General features: G+C 39.3%; 1 protein-coding gene across 21 annotated transcripts in view; it reads left to right on the forward strand.

Annotated features, from left to right (window-relative positions):
* LOC143776626 (protocadherin gamma-B1-like) overlaps positions 1-21882 on the forward strand; it is a 472349-nt gene that overhangs the window by 277133 nt on the left and 173334 nt on the right. Inside the window, exon 1 of one of the 21 annotated variants that reach the window (XM_077266159.1) lies at positions 4011-6570. The exons of 18 other annotated variants lie outside the window; for them this stretch is intronic. In XM_077266159.1, coding sequence (XP_077122274.1) covers positions 4054-6570 — 2517 coding nt within the window. In that variant the 5' untranslated portion in view covers positions 4011-4053. Of the gene's footprint in view, positions 1-4010; positions 6571-12903; positions 15520-18275; positions 21714-21882 lie in introns of those variants that run through there. 2 more of the 21 variants (XM_077266158.1, XM_077266156.1) reach the window with 2 other exon arrangements.

Genomic DNA, 21882 nt, shown 5'->3' on the forward strand with positions numbered 1-21882 from the left:
CAATTCCCTTATTCCCAATCTCCCTTTCAAAATGGTGATGAGGGAATAAGGCTCCTTTGCTCCTGCCATTTTTATGCATGTCGGTGGTTGGTAAGTCATTAAAGGGCACCTGTCACCCCGTTTTTTCAGTATGAGATAAAAATACTGTTAAATAGGGCCTGAGCTGTGCATTGCAATAGTGTATTTTGTGGACCCCGATTCCCCACCTATGCTGCCAAAATACGTTACCAAAGTTAAAAGAGCGCGATGTGCACTATTTCATTGGTGATTGGTGGGGGCGGCCATCTTCCTTTGGCTGCGCGTGGGCAGAAGCGGTGCTCTGCTGGCCGCGGCTTCAGGAAAATGGCCGCGGGATGCCGCGCGTGCGCAGATGGAGATCGCGGCGGCCATTTTCCTGAAGCAGAGTTCGCATCTCGGAAGATGGCCACCCCCACCGATCACCAATGAAATAGTGCACATCGCGCTCTTTTAACTCCCCTGTGCAGTGGATTCGGGACCTTGGGCATGCGCAAACCACTACGCCACCAACGGAAAACTAAGCAAGATCTGAGGGAAGACACCACGCCCTTTTGACCAGACCAACCTGATTGACAGGCGAAAACGGCTACTTTGGTAACGTATTTTGGCAGCATAGGTGGGGAATCGGGGTCCACAAAATACACTGTTGTAATGCACAGCTCAGGCCCTATTTAACGGTATTTTTATCTCATACTGAAAAAACGGGGTGACGGATGCCCTTTAATTAGTCAAGTTAGAATGTCTAAAAAGTTTTATCTATTTTATGCTACAATCTAACAACTTTGTAACAATTGTTATATGATCCATTTTAAAGGATTTTATGTAGGATTATGTAAGTGAAGTAATTACTCATAATAATTTAGAGTAAATTTAGTAGCGATTATTATTATTATTATTTATTATTATATTATTATCTTTCATAACAGATATCATTTATATAAAGTGGCTTTAATATATTTATTCTGCTATTCTGCATAGTTTAAAATGCTTCTTCACAGCTATACTAGACAGACGTACAGTATATAACAAGGAGAACTAGAGTCTGAATGTGCTACAAAACATAAAAAAAAAATAATTTACATAGTTACAATCACAAAATAAATATTAATACATAATTGTAGGGACAAATGTGATTTGATCCCAATCAGGTGAAAGGTGAAAAACTAGGTCGAGAGGTACTGTAGGTCAGGACATTATAAGTTTAACACGTACAACTGAGAGTAGTGTCTTCAAATCTTATGGTACCATAAGGAACATATGGATATCCTGGTGCCCATACTCAATATAGCCCTGTAGCATGGAAAGAGTCTAAATGATGGGACAGAAATCCAGTGCCTATCAAATAGTAACTACAGATTTGTGTTCAGCGCATTATGTCTTAGGAAGGTAATAGTTAAAAAGAGTGTTCACCCATATGTATGTGCTGGCCTGCCAGCTCCACGGCCTTGTTCCCCATCGTACATTTCATATTGATGTTGCTAACTCAAGGTGTGTCATCTTCCTACAATGCACATATGTATACTGACCTGAGCAGAACGTGTACATATAATGGGTTTGATAAGTTTGCGAGATAGTGGCCAAACGAGTGTTCAGATGACAGTTACAATATCTAATGTGTTTGATCAGCGTTAAAATAGGTTTTCATTTTTGTAGAACAGTTCTAAAGTAACTCAAGTGCCAAAAAAGAGCAGGTACTCACTAGTGATGAGCGAGTGTACTCGTTGCGCTGGTATCTCTGAGTGTTTGTTAGTGTTCGGGGATCTAGTTTTCATCGCCGCAGCTGAATGATTTACAGCTACCAGACAGCTTGATTACATGTGGGGATTCCCTAGCAACCAGGCAGCCCCCACATGTACTCAGCCTGGCTAATAGGTATAAATCATTCAGCTGCGGCGACGAAAACTAAATCGCCAAACACTAACAAATACTCGGAGACCACTCGAGCGTGCTCGGGAAATCCCGAGCAATGAGTACACTAGCTCATCACTAATACTCACCCTCACCAGGTCTGACTGTTGGTGTTTTGGGTGCAGTGGAGACATCTTACCAACAGCACACATCATTGCAGTAGCCAATCAATGAGCTCAGAGATTGTTAAAAGAGATTGCATTAGCTCCTGAGGATTGGCTACAGCCCTGAAATGTACTGTTGATATGACATCAACATGGAAGGCAAAGCACCTAGACCCAAGTAGCAGCGAGAAAATGGCTTTGGACCCGGGGAGGTAAAAACCTGTTCTGTTTGTTGTTTTAGTTATTTTAGAGCATTTGTGGTCCATGTTCCTGAAACAGAAAACCTTTTAAAGGTCTATTTCCAAAACAATATTATACACTTGGATTGATAGTGAAGCATATGTCTGTGTTCATAGACCAGTAGATTTCTTGATTTAAGTATCTCAGTTGCCTTTTTTAATATTTTTATCACTAAAATAGACACATTTCTTGAATCACATCTAATATTAATCTAAAAGAAAATCAGTGCACAGCCAATACTAAATTGGTGAGATTCAGGGAACTTTATATCATGTCTACATATACATTTTTTTAGTCATTTATACAGTGAATAGTTAATTGCTTTACAGTTTTCCTTAAAGAGTAACTAATCCTTCAGTGAAATGTTTATGTGTTGCAGGGACTTTAATTACTTGCAGATTGATTGGGGTCCTGCTCATAAGTCACCTGAGAAATGCGTGGCTTAGGTGACAAGAACTCGGAGCTCCTGTCTGACTGCACCCATAGAGCGGAGTTGTGCATTCCTGTCACCTAAGCTGTGCAATTCTAGAAGGACTTTTGAGCAATCAATGGGGGCTCAGCACCCAGATCCCCACTGATCAGCAGGTAATTATAGTGCCTGTAACATATTTAAAAACTTGCTAAAGTTTTATATTTTCATGTAGTTTCATGTGCTATTGAGCAAAATGGATACATTTATACATTACGAGATTCCAGTGATATTATTATATAGGCATTTTCAAGTTCTTAGTAAATAAAAATTGCGTTGATAGATTTGCAGATACTATGGTTTTATTAATTTCTATTTGAAAAAAGTTATTTATTGAATTTTACCAATAAATTAGCTGCTTTTTGAAAAAACTAAGTATTGATTTAGAGCTCACAATAGTATTTCTTATTGCCTTTGTTCATAAACCATGTGCTATTTTTCACTATTAACTGTAAGGAAATCATTGAATGCAAATCAGATTACTATTAGATAAAGTATGAAAGTCATCAAAAATGTACATTTTAAATTAAAGGTAAGGCAAATGTTATCAGATAGGATATATTGGTCTGTATGACCGATCATTTCACATTTTCATTGTTAGATCATTTTTATTATCTTTACTATTAATTGTAATATCATACACTTTACCTGCTGCTTTATCTTACATAGTTACATAGTTAGTAAGGCCGAAAAAAGACATTTGTCCATCCAGTTCAGCCTATATTCCATTGAATAACAGTTATGTGTATAGTGCTGTATAAGTGATAAACATTTCTCCTGCTATGTTCCCACATTGTTTAGTCCATTTCTGCAAAGTTTCTGTAGCTCTTTCATAATCTGGATGGCATAACACACTATGGGACTATGTAAGACAATCAAATTAGGAACCTGCAAGATACATTATCAATAGGCAAATACAAAATTTCAAAGGGAGTATATTTAATATGAGATTTATAAACTTAGAAATAAAGTAACATTATGCAAGAAACAGCTTACAACTTTTTTTATAATTTCTAAACATCGTATATTTACATTTTAATAACTTTAATCATAATCATTATTCCATTCAATTCCTTACGTACAGTTAAAATGATATCCATGTGCTAAGTTCTTTATGATAACCTTAGTATAAAACTATTGCATTGTTAATAGCAAAGCTAGTAAAAATATTTGTCAATGATGCTGCAGTTCCCCATATTGGCCTCAGAGCGCCGCTGTTTACCAATAAAGAAAATATTCTGTAAATCCAGAATCGCCTCCATGATGCAGACAGTGTTCAACTGCAAGAAGAAATACACAGCATTTTACACTGGGATGTGCCGGGTACAGGACTCAGAAAGAAGACGGATTATTTTCTGCTGGATTATAAATATAAGAAGGATTTTTACCATTATAATTCTGGTGAGAAGAAGGATGGCTGGATTACAACTGCAGGAAGGACAATCAGTGCAAGGACTCAGATGGCAAGTAATATTTCCCTTCTTATTTTCCTGGCTGTGTCATTCAGTCTCTGGTCAGATTCATTATTCCATTAATGAAGAATTAAGAAAAGGTTCTATTGTGGGAAATCTAGCAAAGGATCTTGAATTAAATGTTAAGGATCTCTCCAGAAGGAAATTAAGAATTGTGTCTGACCTATATGAGAAATATTTCAGCATAAACCTGGATAATGGAAACCTGTACATTGCTGATAGGATAGACAGGGAGACATTGTGCAGAGCTGCAGCTGATTGTGTCCTTACATTTGATGCTGTGGTGGAAAATCCACTAAATATTTTGATTGTTAAGATTGAAATTCAGGATATTAATGACAATCCTCCTAAATTCATCTATGACACATTAACATTAGACTTAAGCGAATCTACCTCCCCAGGAGCAAAATATGTACTACAAAAAGCAGAAGATCTGGATGTCGGCGTTAATTCCCTGATAAGCTACAGACTCAGTGAGAACCAGTATTTTGCTCTTGGAGAGAAGGTCAGCACTGATGGCAGTGTATTTCCAGAGCTGATACTAGAGAAACCTCTAGACCGAGAGACACAGAACAAGCATGAACTCATCCTCACAGCTTCTGATGGAGGAAATCCTGTACAGACAGGCACTGCCCTAATTAATGTCATCATCAATGATATCAATGATAATTCTCCAGTATTTACACAGGATGTATATAAAGTAAGTGTCAGAGAAAATATACCGGTAAATTCTACAATTCTGCACGTCAGTGCAAGTGATGAAGATGAAGGAGTCAATGCACAGATCACTTACTCATTTGGTACAATGGAAAATCACATTCTTCAGACATTTACTATCAATACCAAAAATGGAGAGGTTAAAACAAAAGAAAATTTAGATTATGAAAAAAATAAATATTATAAAATTTCAGTAGAAGCCAAAGATGGAGGAGGCCTCGCTGCTCATGCTAAGGTGTTAATAGAAATTACAGATGAAAATGACAATGCTCCTGAGATATCTATAACCTCATCATCAGATCTTATTCCAGAGGATTCTGCCCCTGGTACTATGGTGGCACTAGTAAAAGTTAATGACCGTGACTCAGGGGAAAATGGTGAAGTTTTTTGTACTATTAAAGGAGATTTGCCTTTTGGCTTAATATCATCAGGAAGAAACTTTTTCAAAATTGTTACAAAAAGGAGTCTAGATAGAGAAGAAATATCATCCTACAACATCACAATAGAAGCTTCAGACAAGGGGTCTCCAGAAATGACCTCTAGAAAAGTTATCAGTCTTGATGTATCAGATGTCAATGACAATGCTCCAGTGTTTGAGAAATTAAGTTACACTACATTTTTACATGAAAATAATTCACCAGGAGCCTCAATATTTAGTATTCAAGCAAGAGATCTGGACAGTGACGACAATGCCAAATTAACTTACTCTGTAATGTCTACAAATAAAGAAGATCCCCTGTCTTCCTACATCTCCTTGAATCCAGTCACTGGGGTCATTTATGCTCAACAGTCATTTGATTATGAGAAACATAAAGAATTTAACATCCAAATCATTGCCAGAGACAATGGATCTCCATCTCTGAACAGCAGTGCAACACTAAGAATATGTATAGTAGACCAGAATGATAATTCTCCAGTTATTCTGTATCCATCACCAGAGGTTGACAGCTCAACATTTGAGATGGTTCCTTGGACCTCTGAACAAGGCTCTTTAGTATCTAAGGTGGTGGCAGTGGACGCAGACTCTGGACACAATGCCTGGTTGTCTTACTTTTTACAGTCTTCAGAACCATCACTCTTCACCATTGACCAGCACACAGGAGAGATCAGGACATCACGTGGATTTCACGAAAAGGACATCACGAAACATGGAATTGTGGTTCTAGTAAAGGACAATGGGATTCCCTCCCGCTCAGCTTCAGTCACTCTAACCATGGTGATTGCTGATCATTTTCATCAGGTTCTTCCTGAGCTGAGCAGTCAGTCTAACAAAGAAGAATCTCAGTCTAACCTACAATTCTACTTGGTAATCGCCTTGGCACTGATTTCCTTTTTCTTCATGTTGACTGTGATTATTGCAGTTGTCTCCAAATATAAAGAGTCCAAATCTTCTACTTCATTTGGGTCCTTGAGTACAAATCTGTACCCGCAGATAGATCCCCGATTTATTTCTCAATTTAACCATGGGACATTATCTCTGCCATATTCCTATGATGTTTGTGTATCTCTGGATCCAAGTGAGCAGGAATTTGCTTTTGTTCCACCTCAACACAATGTTCCTGTGGACAGTCTGATAGATGCTGATGATTCTGGAATTGAAAATCAATCTTTAAATAACTTTTCAGGAAAATCTAAGCCACAGGTATGTTTATTATGTTATAATATATAGTATTCTTGTGGATAAGATAGGCGTTGATTAAGGAGAATAAAAAATGATCATCTTATTATTTAGTTAATCTCTAGTGGATATCTGTTTCCACCTACATAACTTTGTATGTTTGGACCGTTTTTGTTACACTTAAATTGGTTATGTAAAACTTTAGTTATTTTTGTGCTAAGAACTGACAAGTAGTAGTAGTCAAGTAGTATATTCTGCTTCAATTTACCAATCTTCACCAAACCATCTCTTCCCTTCTGCTCTGCTCTGTTGATGGGGTGTCAGGGCCAACTTCTTCCTTATTGACAGCCTGCTCCCTGCAGTTAAAAAGTGAGGAGTCAGCTATCAATCAGCATGATATTTGCCTTGTCTAAGTGACATCAGCAGAAGTCGCAGAAATGCCAGGATGAGCCGGCTAAGATTGTAACTGGTCAGAACTAAAAGTTATCAACTACCTTTTGTTTTAGTTCTGCGTGGAAACATCAAAGATTCCACGCAGCGTACCCAAATGAGTTATGTGGGGAGGCGGGTTGTGGGCGTATTAGCAGCCTAACGGTAGCATATAAAGGGAGAAGATGGAATGACACACAGAAACCCTGATGAAGAAGGCCGAGCACCTTCGAAACGCATTGGTTAGTCATTCCCTTTTTGGCCCCAACACCGCTCCGTACCTCTTGTGACGTCACAGTACAGGCACGCGCGAGCCGGCATTAGCAGCCATCTTTTCCTCGCGGTTACCAGGGATGCCTTCGGCCGGGGCTCCTAGGTATCGCACCAGCTGCTACACTCCCTCCTGCTCCCTTATTCCCTGCCGACGCAGCAACAGCTAACAGCGGTTGCCAGATCGGGCAATCCTTTGGGCTCCGCAGTGGGACTACAAGCGCATCTACACAGTGGGTAAGCAGCTTCCCGCAATATAGTGTTTATGCGTATGTAATACACACATGTTCTAGACATTCTTCTTAGTATTTATCCACTCCTTGTGTAGGGTATATATCTGTAGCTGTATCCTGGGTACCAACCAGGACCTGGATACCAGCCACTTGCCGTCCATTATCATACAGCATTCAACCCCTGAGCGCGGCTTCACCCCGTCTTCTTGTGATAATTCTCTATTCTTTTCAAATATTTGCTTACTAATACTTAAAAAAGATTTGTCTCAAGGTCAAAAGTGTCCAGTTTTTAGTTTCATTCCCACTTCTACCAACTGTCTTGTTTATTCTTGTTTTTTTGTGGTTTTTTTAAACTGCATTGTTTCCAGTGATGCCGCCCTTATTATTAAGTACTGATTTCTGTGCTATTTACCAAAGTGGTGTTACTTACAGGGAGATTATGCAAGACAGCCTAAATATATGCCCGCAGGAAATCCTGTGAGCAAGCCCTCTTTGTAAAAAAAACATAAAAAATACAGTAGCATAGTCAACACGCTAAATAAAAATTCTCTTATATCTGAAAATATTTGTCTGGTTAAAAAAATGAAAATTGCTCTTTTAAAATGAAAACTGAGAACCATTGCTGTAAAGTGTTTTGAGTCATAAGGCTTTATAAGACATAGCTCATACAAACTAAGCTAGGAATACCAGGGTTCTGGCTTTTGTTTGTCCACCTAGTATAAAACTTTATCTTCTTTCCAGAATAACTGACTCCTAAGTTGACATATCGGTGTATCGACAATTGTCTTAGTGTCCAGATAAAAAAATTTAACTAAACAGTTGTCTTGTTGCTCAGTGTACATGGTTCACATGGCACGAAGTAGCCTTTTGCAATATGTTAGAGAAATATGCTTTGGCATACCTTTTGTTTTTAACAATACTGAATACTATAGTTGAGCAGATCAGGCAAAATTCAAACTTGCCTGTTCATGCAAATTTTCCTGAGAATTTAATGTTGTTATGTTCTTCGGTGTCTGAAGACAAAAGGTCTTGACATCATGACAAGCACTGTGGCCTGACGCATGCATGTGCAGATCCATATTGGACCACATCACAGCCAGAAGTCCTAGCTGAGTATGAGAGGCCAGGGATTTCAGAGTTCATGGAGGTGATCAGATTATATGACGAAGACTGGACAATTGACAGTGAGTAGCAGAGGGAACAGAGAGGTAAACAGTAAAGAGAGAAAAAGGAATTTTTGCAATCATTTTATAAACTTTTATGGTTCAGAACAATTGCAGACAGCTGCTGAAGTCACACATCTCTGCTGATTAACCTAATTTGCTGTGTCTTCCAAAGATGATTCCATAAAAGCATACCATACCAATATTATTTTTCGATATAATATGCATTTTTTTATAACGCTTATAGAGTGACCCTGGCAGAGGTAGACAGAGGTAGACATCATATTGACATATACCAAAGGCTAGACATACATATTAGATGAACACTGGTGGAAACCAAGGATTCTGCCAGGGCCGGTCAACCTTCTAATTTGTAAGGGACTCTCCCCAATGCCACATGCCAGAATAAAAAAGGATTGGCCATGTTGGATTTCATCATGCCCAATGCTTTGCTTTCCAAGGAGAAAAAATTATTTCAGAGGTGTCTGCTCATTGTGATCTATTCCCCAGCCAACTGTGGTACCAGGGAAGAAGGCTGGAAGAAATAGCTGGTGGTCTAATAAACTTTTGTGCAAGAGCTGAGACTGTTGTTAAGAAATCACCTTAACCCAGCAGATGCAGGAATTTGGCATTGATAAAACATATAGATATTTTCTGATAAAACTGCTGCCATGTTTGTATTCATGATATATGTGATTTAATATTTCATTTGTTAAGCCATCCTCAGATACAATAGTATAGCACAGCCCAAGCCAATGTTAGAGTTATATTTCCATAAAGATATACATGTAATTTAAAACATCATATACATAGTTACTGCTTTCTCTTCGGTACCTTTTCCATTTGCGGTATATTTTATGATTGCTGATAACACTTAGTTTACGATAACGTTCTTATTAGTGATGAGAGAGTGTACTCGTTGCTCGGGTTTTCCCAAGCACACTCGAGTGACCTCCGAGTATTTTATAGTGTTCGGAGATTTAGTTTTCATCACGGCAGCTGAATGATTTACAGCTGCTAGCCAGGCTGAGTACATGTGGGGGTTGCCTGGTTGCTAGGGAATCCCCACATGTAATCAAGCAGGCTAATAGCTGTAAATCATTCAGCTGCTGTGATGAAAACTAAATCTCTGAGGAGTTACAAATACTTGGACGTCACCCGAGCGTGCTCTGGAAAACCCGAGCAACGAGTACACTCGCTCATCACTAGTTCTTACTCCATATTAGTCCTATGGTTTAGTGTATGGCCTAGTTCTTATCAATCAACTTCTATTATTCCACAAGTCATGGGTACATTTACACAGAGTGATGTGCAGCGTTAAATGATTGCTGACTAGTGTTGAGCGATACCGTCCGATACTTGAAAGTATCGGTATCGGAAAGTATCAGCCGATACCGGCAAAATATCGGATCCAATCCGATACCGATACCCGATACCAATACAAGTCAATGGGACTCATGTATCGGACGGTATTCCTGATGGTTCCCAGGGTCTGAAGGAGAGGAAACTCTCCTTCAGGCCCTGGGAACCATATAAATGTGTAAAAGAAAGAATTAAAATAAAAAATATCGCTATACTCACCTGTCCGACGCAGCCGGGACTTCAGCGAGGGAACCGGCAGCGTTGTTTGTTTAAAATTCGCGCTATTACTTGGTTACGTGAATTCCCGGCTTGTGATTGGTCAGGTCGGCCATGTTGCCGGGACGCGGACCAATCACAGCAAGCCGTGACAAAATTACGTCACGGCTTGCTGTGATTGGTCCGCGTCCCGGCAATATGGCCGCCCTGACCAATCACAAGCCGTGACGTCACGGGAGGCTGGACACGCGCTCATTTTAAAATGGGCGCGTGTCCAGCCTCCCGTGACATCACGGCTTGTGATTGGTTGCGCCGCGGTCAACCAATCACAAGCCGGGAGGCTGGACGCGCTCATTTTAAAATGGGCGCGTGTCCAGCCTCCCGTGACGTCACGGCTTGTGATTGGTCAGGGCGGCCATATTGCCGGGACGCGGACCAATCACAGCAAGCCGTGACGTAATTTCGTCACGGCTTGCTGTGATTGGTCCGCGTCCCGGCAACGTGGCCGACCTGACCAATCACAAGCCGGGAATTCACGTAACCAAGTAATAGCGCGAATTTTAAACAAACAACGCTGCCGGTTCCCTCGCTGAAGTCCCGGCTGCGTCGGAGAGGTGAGTATAGCGATATTTTTTATTTTAATTCTCTCTTTTACACATTTTAACATTAATGTTGTTGCGATACCCGATACCCGATACCACAAGAGTATCGGAATCCCGGTATCGGAATTCCGATACAGCAAGTATCGGCCGATACCCGATACTTGCAGCATCGGAATGCTCAACACTATTGCTGACCGGTGACATATTTGCCGGTTAGTGGTCATTTCATAGCCTGTTTACACGGATCGACCCCACCACACTTTTACATTGAACGATCAGTAATATATTGTTTATTGGGCAAAGACTGCATTTGATATTGGCAGGCCAAGTCTTGTTTACACAGGATGATGTGCTGCTGATAGCAATGATCTATCTCATGGGTGCTTTAGATTATTTAGGATGTTAGCTCTATGAAAGGTTTACTTTTTATTGCATACTATAACACCTTAAGGGGTTGCTCCATCACTAGTGTTGAGCGATACCGTCCGATACTTGAAAGTATCGGTATCGGAAAGTATCGGCCGATACCGGCAAAGTATCGGATCTAATCCGATACCGATACCCGATACCAATACAAGTCAATGGGACTCAAGTATCGGACGGTATCCCTGATGGCTCCCAGGGTCTGAAGGAGAGGAAACTCTCCTTCAGGCCCTGGGATCCATATTAATGTGTAAAATAAAGAATTAAAATAAAAAATATTGATATGCTCACCTCTCCGACGCAGCCTGCACTTTACCGAGGGAACCGGCAGCCTTCTTTGCTTAAAATGCACGCGTTTACTGCCTTCCGTGACGTCACGGCTTCTGATTGGTCGCGTGCCGCCCATGTGACCGCGACGCGACCAATCACACAAGCCGTGACGTAATTTTCAGGTCCTGAATGCCTAGAATTAGGCATTCAGGACCTGAAAATTACGTCACGGCTTGTGTGATTGGTCGCGTCGCGGTCACATGGGCGGCACGCGACCAATCAGAAGCCGTGACATAATTTTCAGGTCCTGAATGCCTAGAATTAGGCATTCAGGACCTGAAAATTACGTCACGGCTTGTGTGATTGGTCGCGTCGCGGTCACATGGGCGGCACGCGACCAATCAGAAGCCGTGACATCACGGAAGGCAGTAAACGCGCGCATTTTAAGCAAAGAAGGCTGCCGGTTCCCTCGGTAAAGTGCAGGCTGCGTCAGAGAGGTGAGTATATCAATATTTTTTATTTTAATTCTTTATTTTACACATTATATCGATCCCGATACCGATTACCGATACAACAAAAGTATCGGATCTCGGTATCGGAATTCCGATACAGCAAATATCGGCCGATACCCGATACTTGCGGTATCGGAATGCTCAACACTATCCATCACTTTAAATTGTGCATAGGTCAACAATATCAGATCAGTGGCAATTCGTGACACCCATTGATTTGCGGTTCTCAGTTCCAGCAGTAGCAGGATGTTAGTAGTTACGGAGATGAACAGTACAGGTTTGTCCATTGTGTTGTGATGATGGCCAGACAATTATATGTGTTCTTACAGATAAGGGTATTTTTGATTGATGGAGAAATCCTACTAAATATTTGGCATTAAAAGATAACAGTAAACCATGTTGTTAGGGTCTGTATTCAATATAGAGAACACTTGAAATGTTTAATCTGAGTCATTAAAATTTTTGATAATGTCGTAAATTTGGGGGAGAAAAATATAATCATTTCTCAAGCTTCACAAGAAAAATGGACACTGTAAAATAATACAGTAATTCTATTTAGAAAAATGTATCTATTACCACTGTACTTACTATAATATAAATATACAGTAATAAAACATCACTACAATTAGGTTAGGGTTGATTCTTTTTAATCCAGCCATTTATTTTAAAAATTATAATACAAATTTCTAACATATTTATCAAGGTTCAAAATAATAATGTTTATAGTGAAGTGCATTAATCATATTTCTTTACAATGGTCTTGATACACAATGATGCTGCATTGGTTTACTAGGAAAATGTCTTTGCTATTTCTTGGAAAATTATTAAACCACTGACGCTGCAGTTCCCAATATTGGCCTCAGAGCGCCGCTGTTCACCAATAAAGAAAATATTCTGCAAATCCAGAATCGCCTCCATGATGCAGACAGTGTTCAACTGCAAGAAGAAATACACAGCATTTCACACTGGGATGTGCCGGGTACAGGACTCAGAAAGAAGACGGATTATTTTCTGCTGGATTATAAATATAAGAAGGATTTTTACCATTATATGTCTGGTGAGAAGAAGGATGGCTGGATTACGACTGCAGGAAGGACAATCAGTGCAAGGACTCAGATGGCAAGTAATATTTCCCTTCTTATTTTCCTGGCTGTGTCATTCAGTCTCTGGTCAGATTCATTATTCCATTAATGAAGAATTAAGAAAAGGTTCTATTGTGGGAAATCTAGCAAAGGATCTTGAATTAAATGTTAAGGATCTCTCCAGAAGGAAATTACGTATTGTGTCTGATCTATATGAGAAATATTTTAATATAAACCTGGATAATGGAAACCTGTACATTGCTGATAGGATAGACAGGGAGACATTGTGCAGAGCTGCAGCTGATTGTGTCCTTACATTTGATGCTGTGGTGGAAAATCCACTAAATGTCTTCACTATTAAGACTGATATTCAGGATATAAATGACAATCCTCCTACATTTCTTCATAGCACATGGATATTAGATATGAGTGAATCTACCTCCCCAGGAGCAAAATATGTGCTACAAAATGCAGAAGATCTGGATGTCGGTGTTAATTCCCTGATAAGCTACAGCCTCAGTGAGAACCAGTATTTTGCTCTTGGAGAGAAGGTCAGCACTGATGGCAGTGTATTTCCAGAGCTGATACTAGAGAAACCTCTAGACCGAGAGACACAGAACAAGCATGAACTCATCCTCACAGCTTCTGATGGAGGAAATCCTGTACAGACAGGCACTGCCCTAATTAATGTCATCATCAATGATATCAATGATAATTCTCCAGTATTTACACAGGATGTATATAAAGTAAGTGTCAGAGAAAATATACCGGTGAATTCTACAATTCTGCAGGTCAGTGCAAGTGATGAAGATGAAGGAGTCAATGCACAGATCACTTATTCTATAAGAACCACGGCAAATAATGTTCTTCAAATGTTTTTAATAAACAATACTAATGGAGAAATAACAATACGAGGAGTTTTAGATTATGAAATCAGTAAATATTATGACATGTCTGTACAGGCCAAAGATGGAGGAGGCCTCACTGCTCATGCTAAGGTTTTATTAGAAATCCTAGATGAAAATGACAATGCTCCTGAGATATCTATAACTTCATCATCAGATCTTATTCCAGAGAATTCTGCCCCTGGTACTGTGGTGGCATTAATCAAAGTTCATGACCGTGACTCGGGAGAAAATGGTGAAGTTCAATGTAAAATATTAGGTGATTTGCCTTTTGAACTAATATCATCAGCAAGTAATTTTTTTAAAGTTGTTACAAAAGGTAGTCTAGATAGAGAAAAAATATCATCCTACAACATCACAATACAAGCCACAGACAAAGGGTCTCCAGAAATGACTTCTACAAATGTTGTTAGGCTTGAAGTATCAGATGTCAATGACAATGCTCCAGTGTTTGATACATTGGGTTATACAGCATTTGTAATTGAAAATAATTTACCAGGAGCTTCAATATTTAGTATTCAAGCAAGAGATCTGGACAGTGAAGACAATGCTAAAATTGCATATTCTATAATAACTAGAAGGGATGGAGAAGATCCCCTGTCTTCATACATCTCCATGAATCCAGTAACTGGGGTCGTTTATGCTCAGAGGTCATATGATTTTGAGAAGAATAGAGAATTTAACATCCAAATCATTGCCAGAGACAATGGATCTCCATCTCTGAATAGCAGTACAACACTAAGAATATGTATAGTAGACCAGAATGATAATTCTCCAGTCATTCTGTACCCATCACCAGAGGTTGACAGCTCAACCTTTGAGATGGTTCCTTGGACCTCTGAACAAGGCTCTTTAGTATCTAAGGTGGTGGCAGTGGACGCTGACTCTGGACACAATTCCTGGTTGTCTTACTTTCTACAATCTTCAGAACCATCACTCTTCACCATTGACCAGCACACAGGAGAGATCAGGACATCACGTGGATTTCATGAAAAGGACATCATGAAACAAGGAATTGTGGTTCTAGTAAAAGACAATGGGATTCCCTCCCGCTCAGCTTCAGTCACTCTAACCATGGTGGTTGCTGATCATTTTCATCAGGTCCTTCCTGAGCTGAGCAGTCAGTCTAACAAAGAAGAATCTCAGTCCAACCTACAATTCTACTTGGTGATCGCCTTGGCACTAATTTCCTTTTTCTTCATGTTGACTGTAATTATTGCAGTTGTCTCCAAATATAAAGAATCTAAGTCATCGTCATTTGGGTCCTTGAGTACAAGTCTATATCCACAGATTGATCCCAGATTTATTTCCCAATTTAACGCTGGGACATTACCTCTGCCATATTCCTATGATGTTTGTGTCACTTTGGATCCAAGTGAGCAAGAATTTGCTTTCCTTAAACCTCAGCACAATGTTCCTGTGGACAGTCTAATAGATGCCGATGATTCTGACATTTTGAATGAAACTTTAAGGAACTCTGCACCTGCAGAAAATCTCATTTCACAGGTAGGTTTTTTATTTACTTAGAGGTTTAACATTTAAAAGAAGAATATAATGAGTGCAGTGCAGTCTTGTTTGCTACTGCTTTGAATTTCATACAGAAACTTAGTGCGCCATTAATTCGATGAACCATTATAGAGAAATAAGTAAAATATGAAAAAAATGGTGTTCATGTTGGCACGATGTTATAAACAGTTTAATTTTTTTGTCATTGATTATTTCTTTGTGAGATTTTTAAAAATGTAATATATCATTAATTTTACAAACAGAACCATACATATCTATCCACTGTTTGTGTGTAATGACCCTTAAGTCAGAAGGTAGCAGAGAGAATGATTGCTAAGGCAGTTATTGTCTCACTGGTTTTAAATGCATAAAAGAGTGATTGTGTGGCTTAAAGAACATCCTCAATCTGGAGCTTTAGTATAATGGCATCAGGAAGTAAAGATATTAAATTACCTGGTAATGGTAAATATAGGGGTGTTGTCTGGTCTGGGGCCACTTATTTGTCAGGTCTGGTACCTGGATAAATTGTATTTCCTTGTATGGGGTCTAAATAAAATTTTGGGTGGTTATCTAAAATGTAAATTTGGTAACTTGAATTGGAGCATGGGTTAATTGGGCCTGAGATCAGACTTATTTCCTGTCTCCGGTTTCAAAAGATTTTAATTATAGTAGTTTTCTGCTTCAGTTTTCATGCCATCTATGCGCTCACACTGCATCTTATCCTTATGTCACTGTTAAAGTGTGGTACCATTGTTGCAGAATGCTCTTATTTTTTGTCAGATGATGCTGGGAATTGTAGTTGTCAAAAATTGTTTCATACTTTTCTTGAAACTATAACTATTTGTGGTCAAAAGATGATGGTGACAGTGATGAAAACTGGCAAACATGGTGGGAAACTTGGCTGAAAAGTGTGACTTTAACTTTCAAGTGGAACTAGTAAATTCTTGGGGGGGGGGAAATCAAATAAATTTTTGAAAAAATGTTTTTAATTTCTCCTCCTAAAGGGAACCTGTCATGTCCAGAAATGCTATTCACCTTTAGATATAGGTGTAATCTGCATGTGAATTACATTTAAACCCTGTATAGTTAATTTACTTAAAGTTAGGCTACAGGGAAAAAAAAAATATGTCCTCCCTGCAGCCATTTGTTTGCTGTTGATGCATGGAGTGGTTATGGTAACAGCTCATTATATAGTGATCGTGCTGTACTCACTTCAAGGGATTTTGATTGACAGTCTGCTCTGTATCATACACAAACACACATGCATATTCCAGAGCAGGGTGCCAGACAAAGTCATGGGGATTATTTACACTGCACAGTGAGTGATGAGTGTAACAGCTCCATGCTCAGCCCTAATGCCTGGAAGTGAGTGGCTGCCAGGAGAATACTTTATTTTCTCCCTGTAGCCGCTGCTCTAGTAAATCAGCTATACTGTACATGATATAAATCCTGTTTACCTGCAGATTACCCCTATACCTGCTGGTAAATTGTGTTTCTCAAGGTGACAGTTTGCCTAAAGCCATACTAGTCATACCATATATCAGGATAGTGATTTTAGATTCTTGTTTAGTTTTTCAACTTCAGACACTGTGGGTTAATTTGTATACAATGCTTCCAACACTTTATTAGTTTTATTACGTTGTATGTGATTTTAGAAAATATGAATAAAAATATCAAATGTGTAGCTATATATAAAACTATTAAGGTTTGAAGTGACTTCAAAGGAGCCCTATACTAGAAACCACCCAAAGGTAATACCATTTTAAAAACAGCACTCCGGTGGAACGTTTGCTAACCCTTCAGGTGCTTTACAGGAGTTAATGCATAGGGGAATAAATGCAATGAAAAATATTTTTTTACACCTAAATGTTGCTAAACTTCTAACTGGTTGTTAGGACTAGCGGAACGCCCCTAATGAATATATAGATTTTATTATGATAGATGCATTCGCAGCCCGGGGTCCACCGTGCAGGAGAACCTGCTGCTAGAAAATAGCGGAACTAAATGGCGGTGTTAGCTAACTCTGCTACTTCACAGAGCAGCCATGAACTCAAAGCACTGCGCCCTGTTAGACTCCACAGAGGCACAGGCTAACTGCCTAAACAAGAGCAGTCAGTGGTCATGCATGCACACGAAACTCCTCACCGGAGGTGCCAGCATTCTAGGGGCTTATTACGGCCAGATCCCTGAAAACCCAAGCATACAAACTCCTCGCCGGAGGTGTCAGCATTCTAGGGGCTTATTTCAGCCGGGTCCCTGAACACACTCATACAAGACCACACTGGCGCAAAGTACATAAATGAAGAGCAATACTAGCGCATGGCCGTGCGGCCATGCGAGCCTTAAATAGTTGCAGCACGTACGGGACCTTCCTGGAAGGACCAATGAGAGCCTGCCACAGAGCGTTAGCACCTACAGGACCTTAGCTGCAGTGTCTGATCATGTGACCCTCGATCTCCACTGAGAGATCTTACTCTGGGCATGCTCAGAACGAGAAAAGCAGGACTTAGTCCCAGAAGCGTCTGCTCACCGCTGCCCAGCACTGACTTCAATGGCAGAAGCAGGAAAAGCAGCAGTAACTCTCTGTACAGAGTCAGACTGAGCGAGACGCTGGGACCAACGTCTCCGCTGAGCAGACTCAACTGCGGCAGGAGAAGAATGGGAGACCGCAGCGGAGATGGCCTGAGATTCCCCCTGTGCAGAGATGGGAACTTGACCCCTAACACTGGTCTTCATAGCTAACAAACCTTGGGCCATTACTTAGCCTCATATTGCCATGTCAACCATCAGGTTTGTGACTGCTGAGTGCTTATGAGCTAAAGGGGTGTCCCATCCCTGTATTTTAGCCATCCAAATTCTGTTATCACTTTTGATAGCAGCATTAATGCGGCTTTTATAAGCACAGTGTGTGCCAACAGTGATAGTGGCCAATGCAGCCAGATGTTAGCTATAGTTTACCGATATCACTTGTTGCATGTGTGCCCATTAGGGGAGTTATTCTCTCATTCCTCAGATCTCTTAAGTGTTTTGGTGACAAATAATGGGGTCGACCTAGGTTAAATGTGTTATGGGGTATGGAAAGTCCTCAGGGAATAGTAGGACATATTTGAATCGCATTGAATACATTTTATGTGAAATATGTTTCCCAATCAAATCTGTCAAACTTAAGTTTCAGCAGATTCTCTCAATATTATCTCTGAATTATCCAGTTCTGCCCTAAGCACGCTAAAATATCTTAGCATAGACCTGAATAAACAAGGAGATTTTTTTTGCCTTTTTTTACTCTATTGCCCTTGTGGTGTAATTGTTCTGTATCAATGAAATATGTAATACTTTAATGATTGTTTTATGTGTCTTACTGTAGAGAAGAGATTCTTATAGTTAATAACATTATTCTATTTATTTACATGAGCTGCAATACTTGGTTAAATATAAACTTACAAACTCAAAAAATTGCAAAAATATATTTTAGAGCATTTTACATGGAAAAATTATAATCTTGTTTCACTTTTTTATTACTTAAAAATAGAGTAGGATCTGTTAGCAATAAACCTTAATAACTGATGTTGCAATTCCCCATATTGGCCTCAGAGCGCCGCTGTTCACCAATAAAGAAAATATTCTGCAAATCCAGAATCGCCTCCATGATGCAGACAGTGTTCAACTGCAAGAAGAAATACACAGCATTTCACACTGGGATGTGCCGGGTACAGGACTCAGAAAGAAGACGGATTATTTTCTGCTGGATTATAAATATAAGAAGGATTTTTACCATTATATTTCTGGTGAGAAGCAGGATGGCTGGATTACAGCTGCAGGAAGGACAATCAGTGCAAGGACTCAGATGGCAAGTAATATTTCCCTTCTTATTTTCCTGGCTGTGTCATTCAGTCTCTGGTCAGATTCATTATTCCATTAATGAAGAATTAAGAAAAGGTTCTATTGTGGGAAATCTAGCAAAGGATCTTGAATTAAATGTTAAGGATCTCTCCAGAAGGAAATTAAGAATTGTGTCTGAAATCTCAGAGAAATATTTTAATATAAACCCAGATAATGGAAACCTATACATTGCTGATAGGATAGACAGGGAGACATTGTGCAGAGCTGCAGCTGATTGTGTCCTTACATTTGATGCTGTGGTGGAAAATCCACTAAATGTCTTCAGCATAAAGATTAATATTAAGGATATAAATGACAATCCTCCTACATTTATTCATGAAATGAGTAGAATAGAAATGAGTGAATTAACCTCCCCAGGAAGAAGGTTTATTTTACATAATGCAGAAGATCTGGATGTCGGTGTTAATTCCCTGATAAGCTACAGCCTCAGTGAGAACCAGTATTTTGCTCTTGGAGAGAAGGTCAGCACTGATGGCAGTGTATTTCCAGAGCTGATACTAGAGAAACCTCTAGACCGAGAGACACAGAACAAGCATGAACTCATCCTCACAGCTTCTGATGGAGGAAATCCTGTACAGACAGGCACTGCCCTAATTAATATCATTATCACTGACTTCAATGATAATTCTCCAGTATTTACACAGGATGTATATAAAGTAAGTGTCAGAGAAAATATACCGGTGAATTCTACAATTCTTCAGGTCAGTGCAAGTGATGAAGATGAAGGAGTCAATGCACAGATCACATACTCATTTAGCACCACAGCAAGTCATGTTCTTGATGCTTTTTCCATCAATCATAGAAGTGGAGAAATTAAAACAAAACGATATTTAGATTATGAAGTAACAAACTTCTTTGAAATTTTGGTGCATGCAGAAGATGGAGGGGGACTTCCTGCCAAAGCCAAGGTTCTAATAGAAGTTACAGATGAAAACGATAATGCTCCTGAAATATCCATAATGTCTATGCTGACTAAGATTCCTGAAGATTCTTCAATTGGAACTGTGATTGCACTAATTAAAGTTCATGATCGAGACTCAGGAGAAAATGGTGAAGTTCAATGTTTAATAACAGGGGATTTGCCATTTAAGCTAATATCATCAGCAAGTAACTTTTACAAAATTGTTACCAAAAATAATCTAGATAGAGAAAAAATATCATCGTACAACATCACAGTGCAAGCATCTGATAAAGGTTCTCCAGATCTGACATCAAAGAAAGTTTTTAGACTTGATATATCAGATATTAATGACAATGCTCCAGTGTTTGAGAAGTTGACTTACACTACATTCATATCAGAAAATAACATACTAGGAGCTTCAATATTTAGCATTCAAGCTAGAGATCGGGACAGTGAAGATAATGCTAAAATATCCTATTCTCTAATGTCTAGAAGTAAAAATGAACCTTTGTCTCCCTACATCTCAATGAATCCGGTAACAGGCGTCATTTATGCTCAACAGTCTTTTGATTATGAGAAGCACAGAGAATTTAATATCCAAATTATTGCCAGAGACAATGGATCTCCATCTCTGAACAGCAGTACAATGCTAAGAATATGTATAGTAGACCAGAATGATAATTCTCCTGTCATTCTGTACCCATCACCAGAGGCTGATAGCTCAACATTTGAGATGGTTCCTTGGACCTCTGAACAAGGCTCTTTAGTATCTAAGGTGGTGGCAGTGGACACTGACTCTGGACACAATGCCTGGTTGTCTTACTTTCTACAATCTTCAGAGCCATCACTCATCACCATTGACCAGCACACAGGAGAGATCAGGACATCACGTGGATTTCACGAAAAAGACATCATGAAACATGGAATTGTGGTTCTAGTAAAAGACAATGGGATTCCCTCCCGCTCAGCTTCAGTCACTCTAACCATGGTGATTGCTGATCATTTTCATCAGTTTCTTCCTGAGCTGAGCAGTCCGTCTAACAAAGAAGAATCTCACTCCACCCTACAATTCTACTTGGTAATCGCTTTGGCACTCATTTCCTTTTTCTTCATGTTGACTGTGATTATTGCAGCTATCTCCAAATATAAAGAGTCTAAATCTTCATTTGGTTCCTTGAGTACAAGTCTATATCCACAGCTAGATCCAAGATTTATTTCCCAATTCAACCCTGGGACATTACCTCTGCCATATTCCTATGATGTTTGTGTAACTCTGGATCCAAGTGAGCAAGAATTTGCTTTCTTAGAAACCCAACACAATGTTCCTGTGGACAGTCTAATCGATGCCAATGTCTCAGAGATGAAAAGTGAGAGTGAAACTATCATAGGACAGGTATTATATTTTATATATACAGTATGTTTTCTCATTATTTTATAACTTTTTATTTTTAAAGAGGTATTAAAGTAACTAAGTTTTTGTATTTTATAAACAGATAGTTTTAACTGTTTGTACAATATATGTTTTATAATACAGTCTTACATGTGCCAAATTGTAGTTTCAA

This window comes from Ranitomeya variabilis, chromosome 5 (assembly GCF_051348905.1).
Source record: "Ranitomeya variabilis isolate aRanVar5 chromosome 5, aRanVar5.hap1, whole genome shotgun sequence".
Classification (NCBI taxonomy): Eukaryota; Metazoa; Chordata; class Amphibia; order Anura; family Dendrobatidae; genus Ranitomeya; species Ranitomeya variabilis.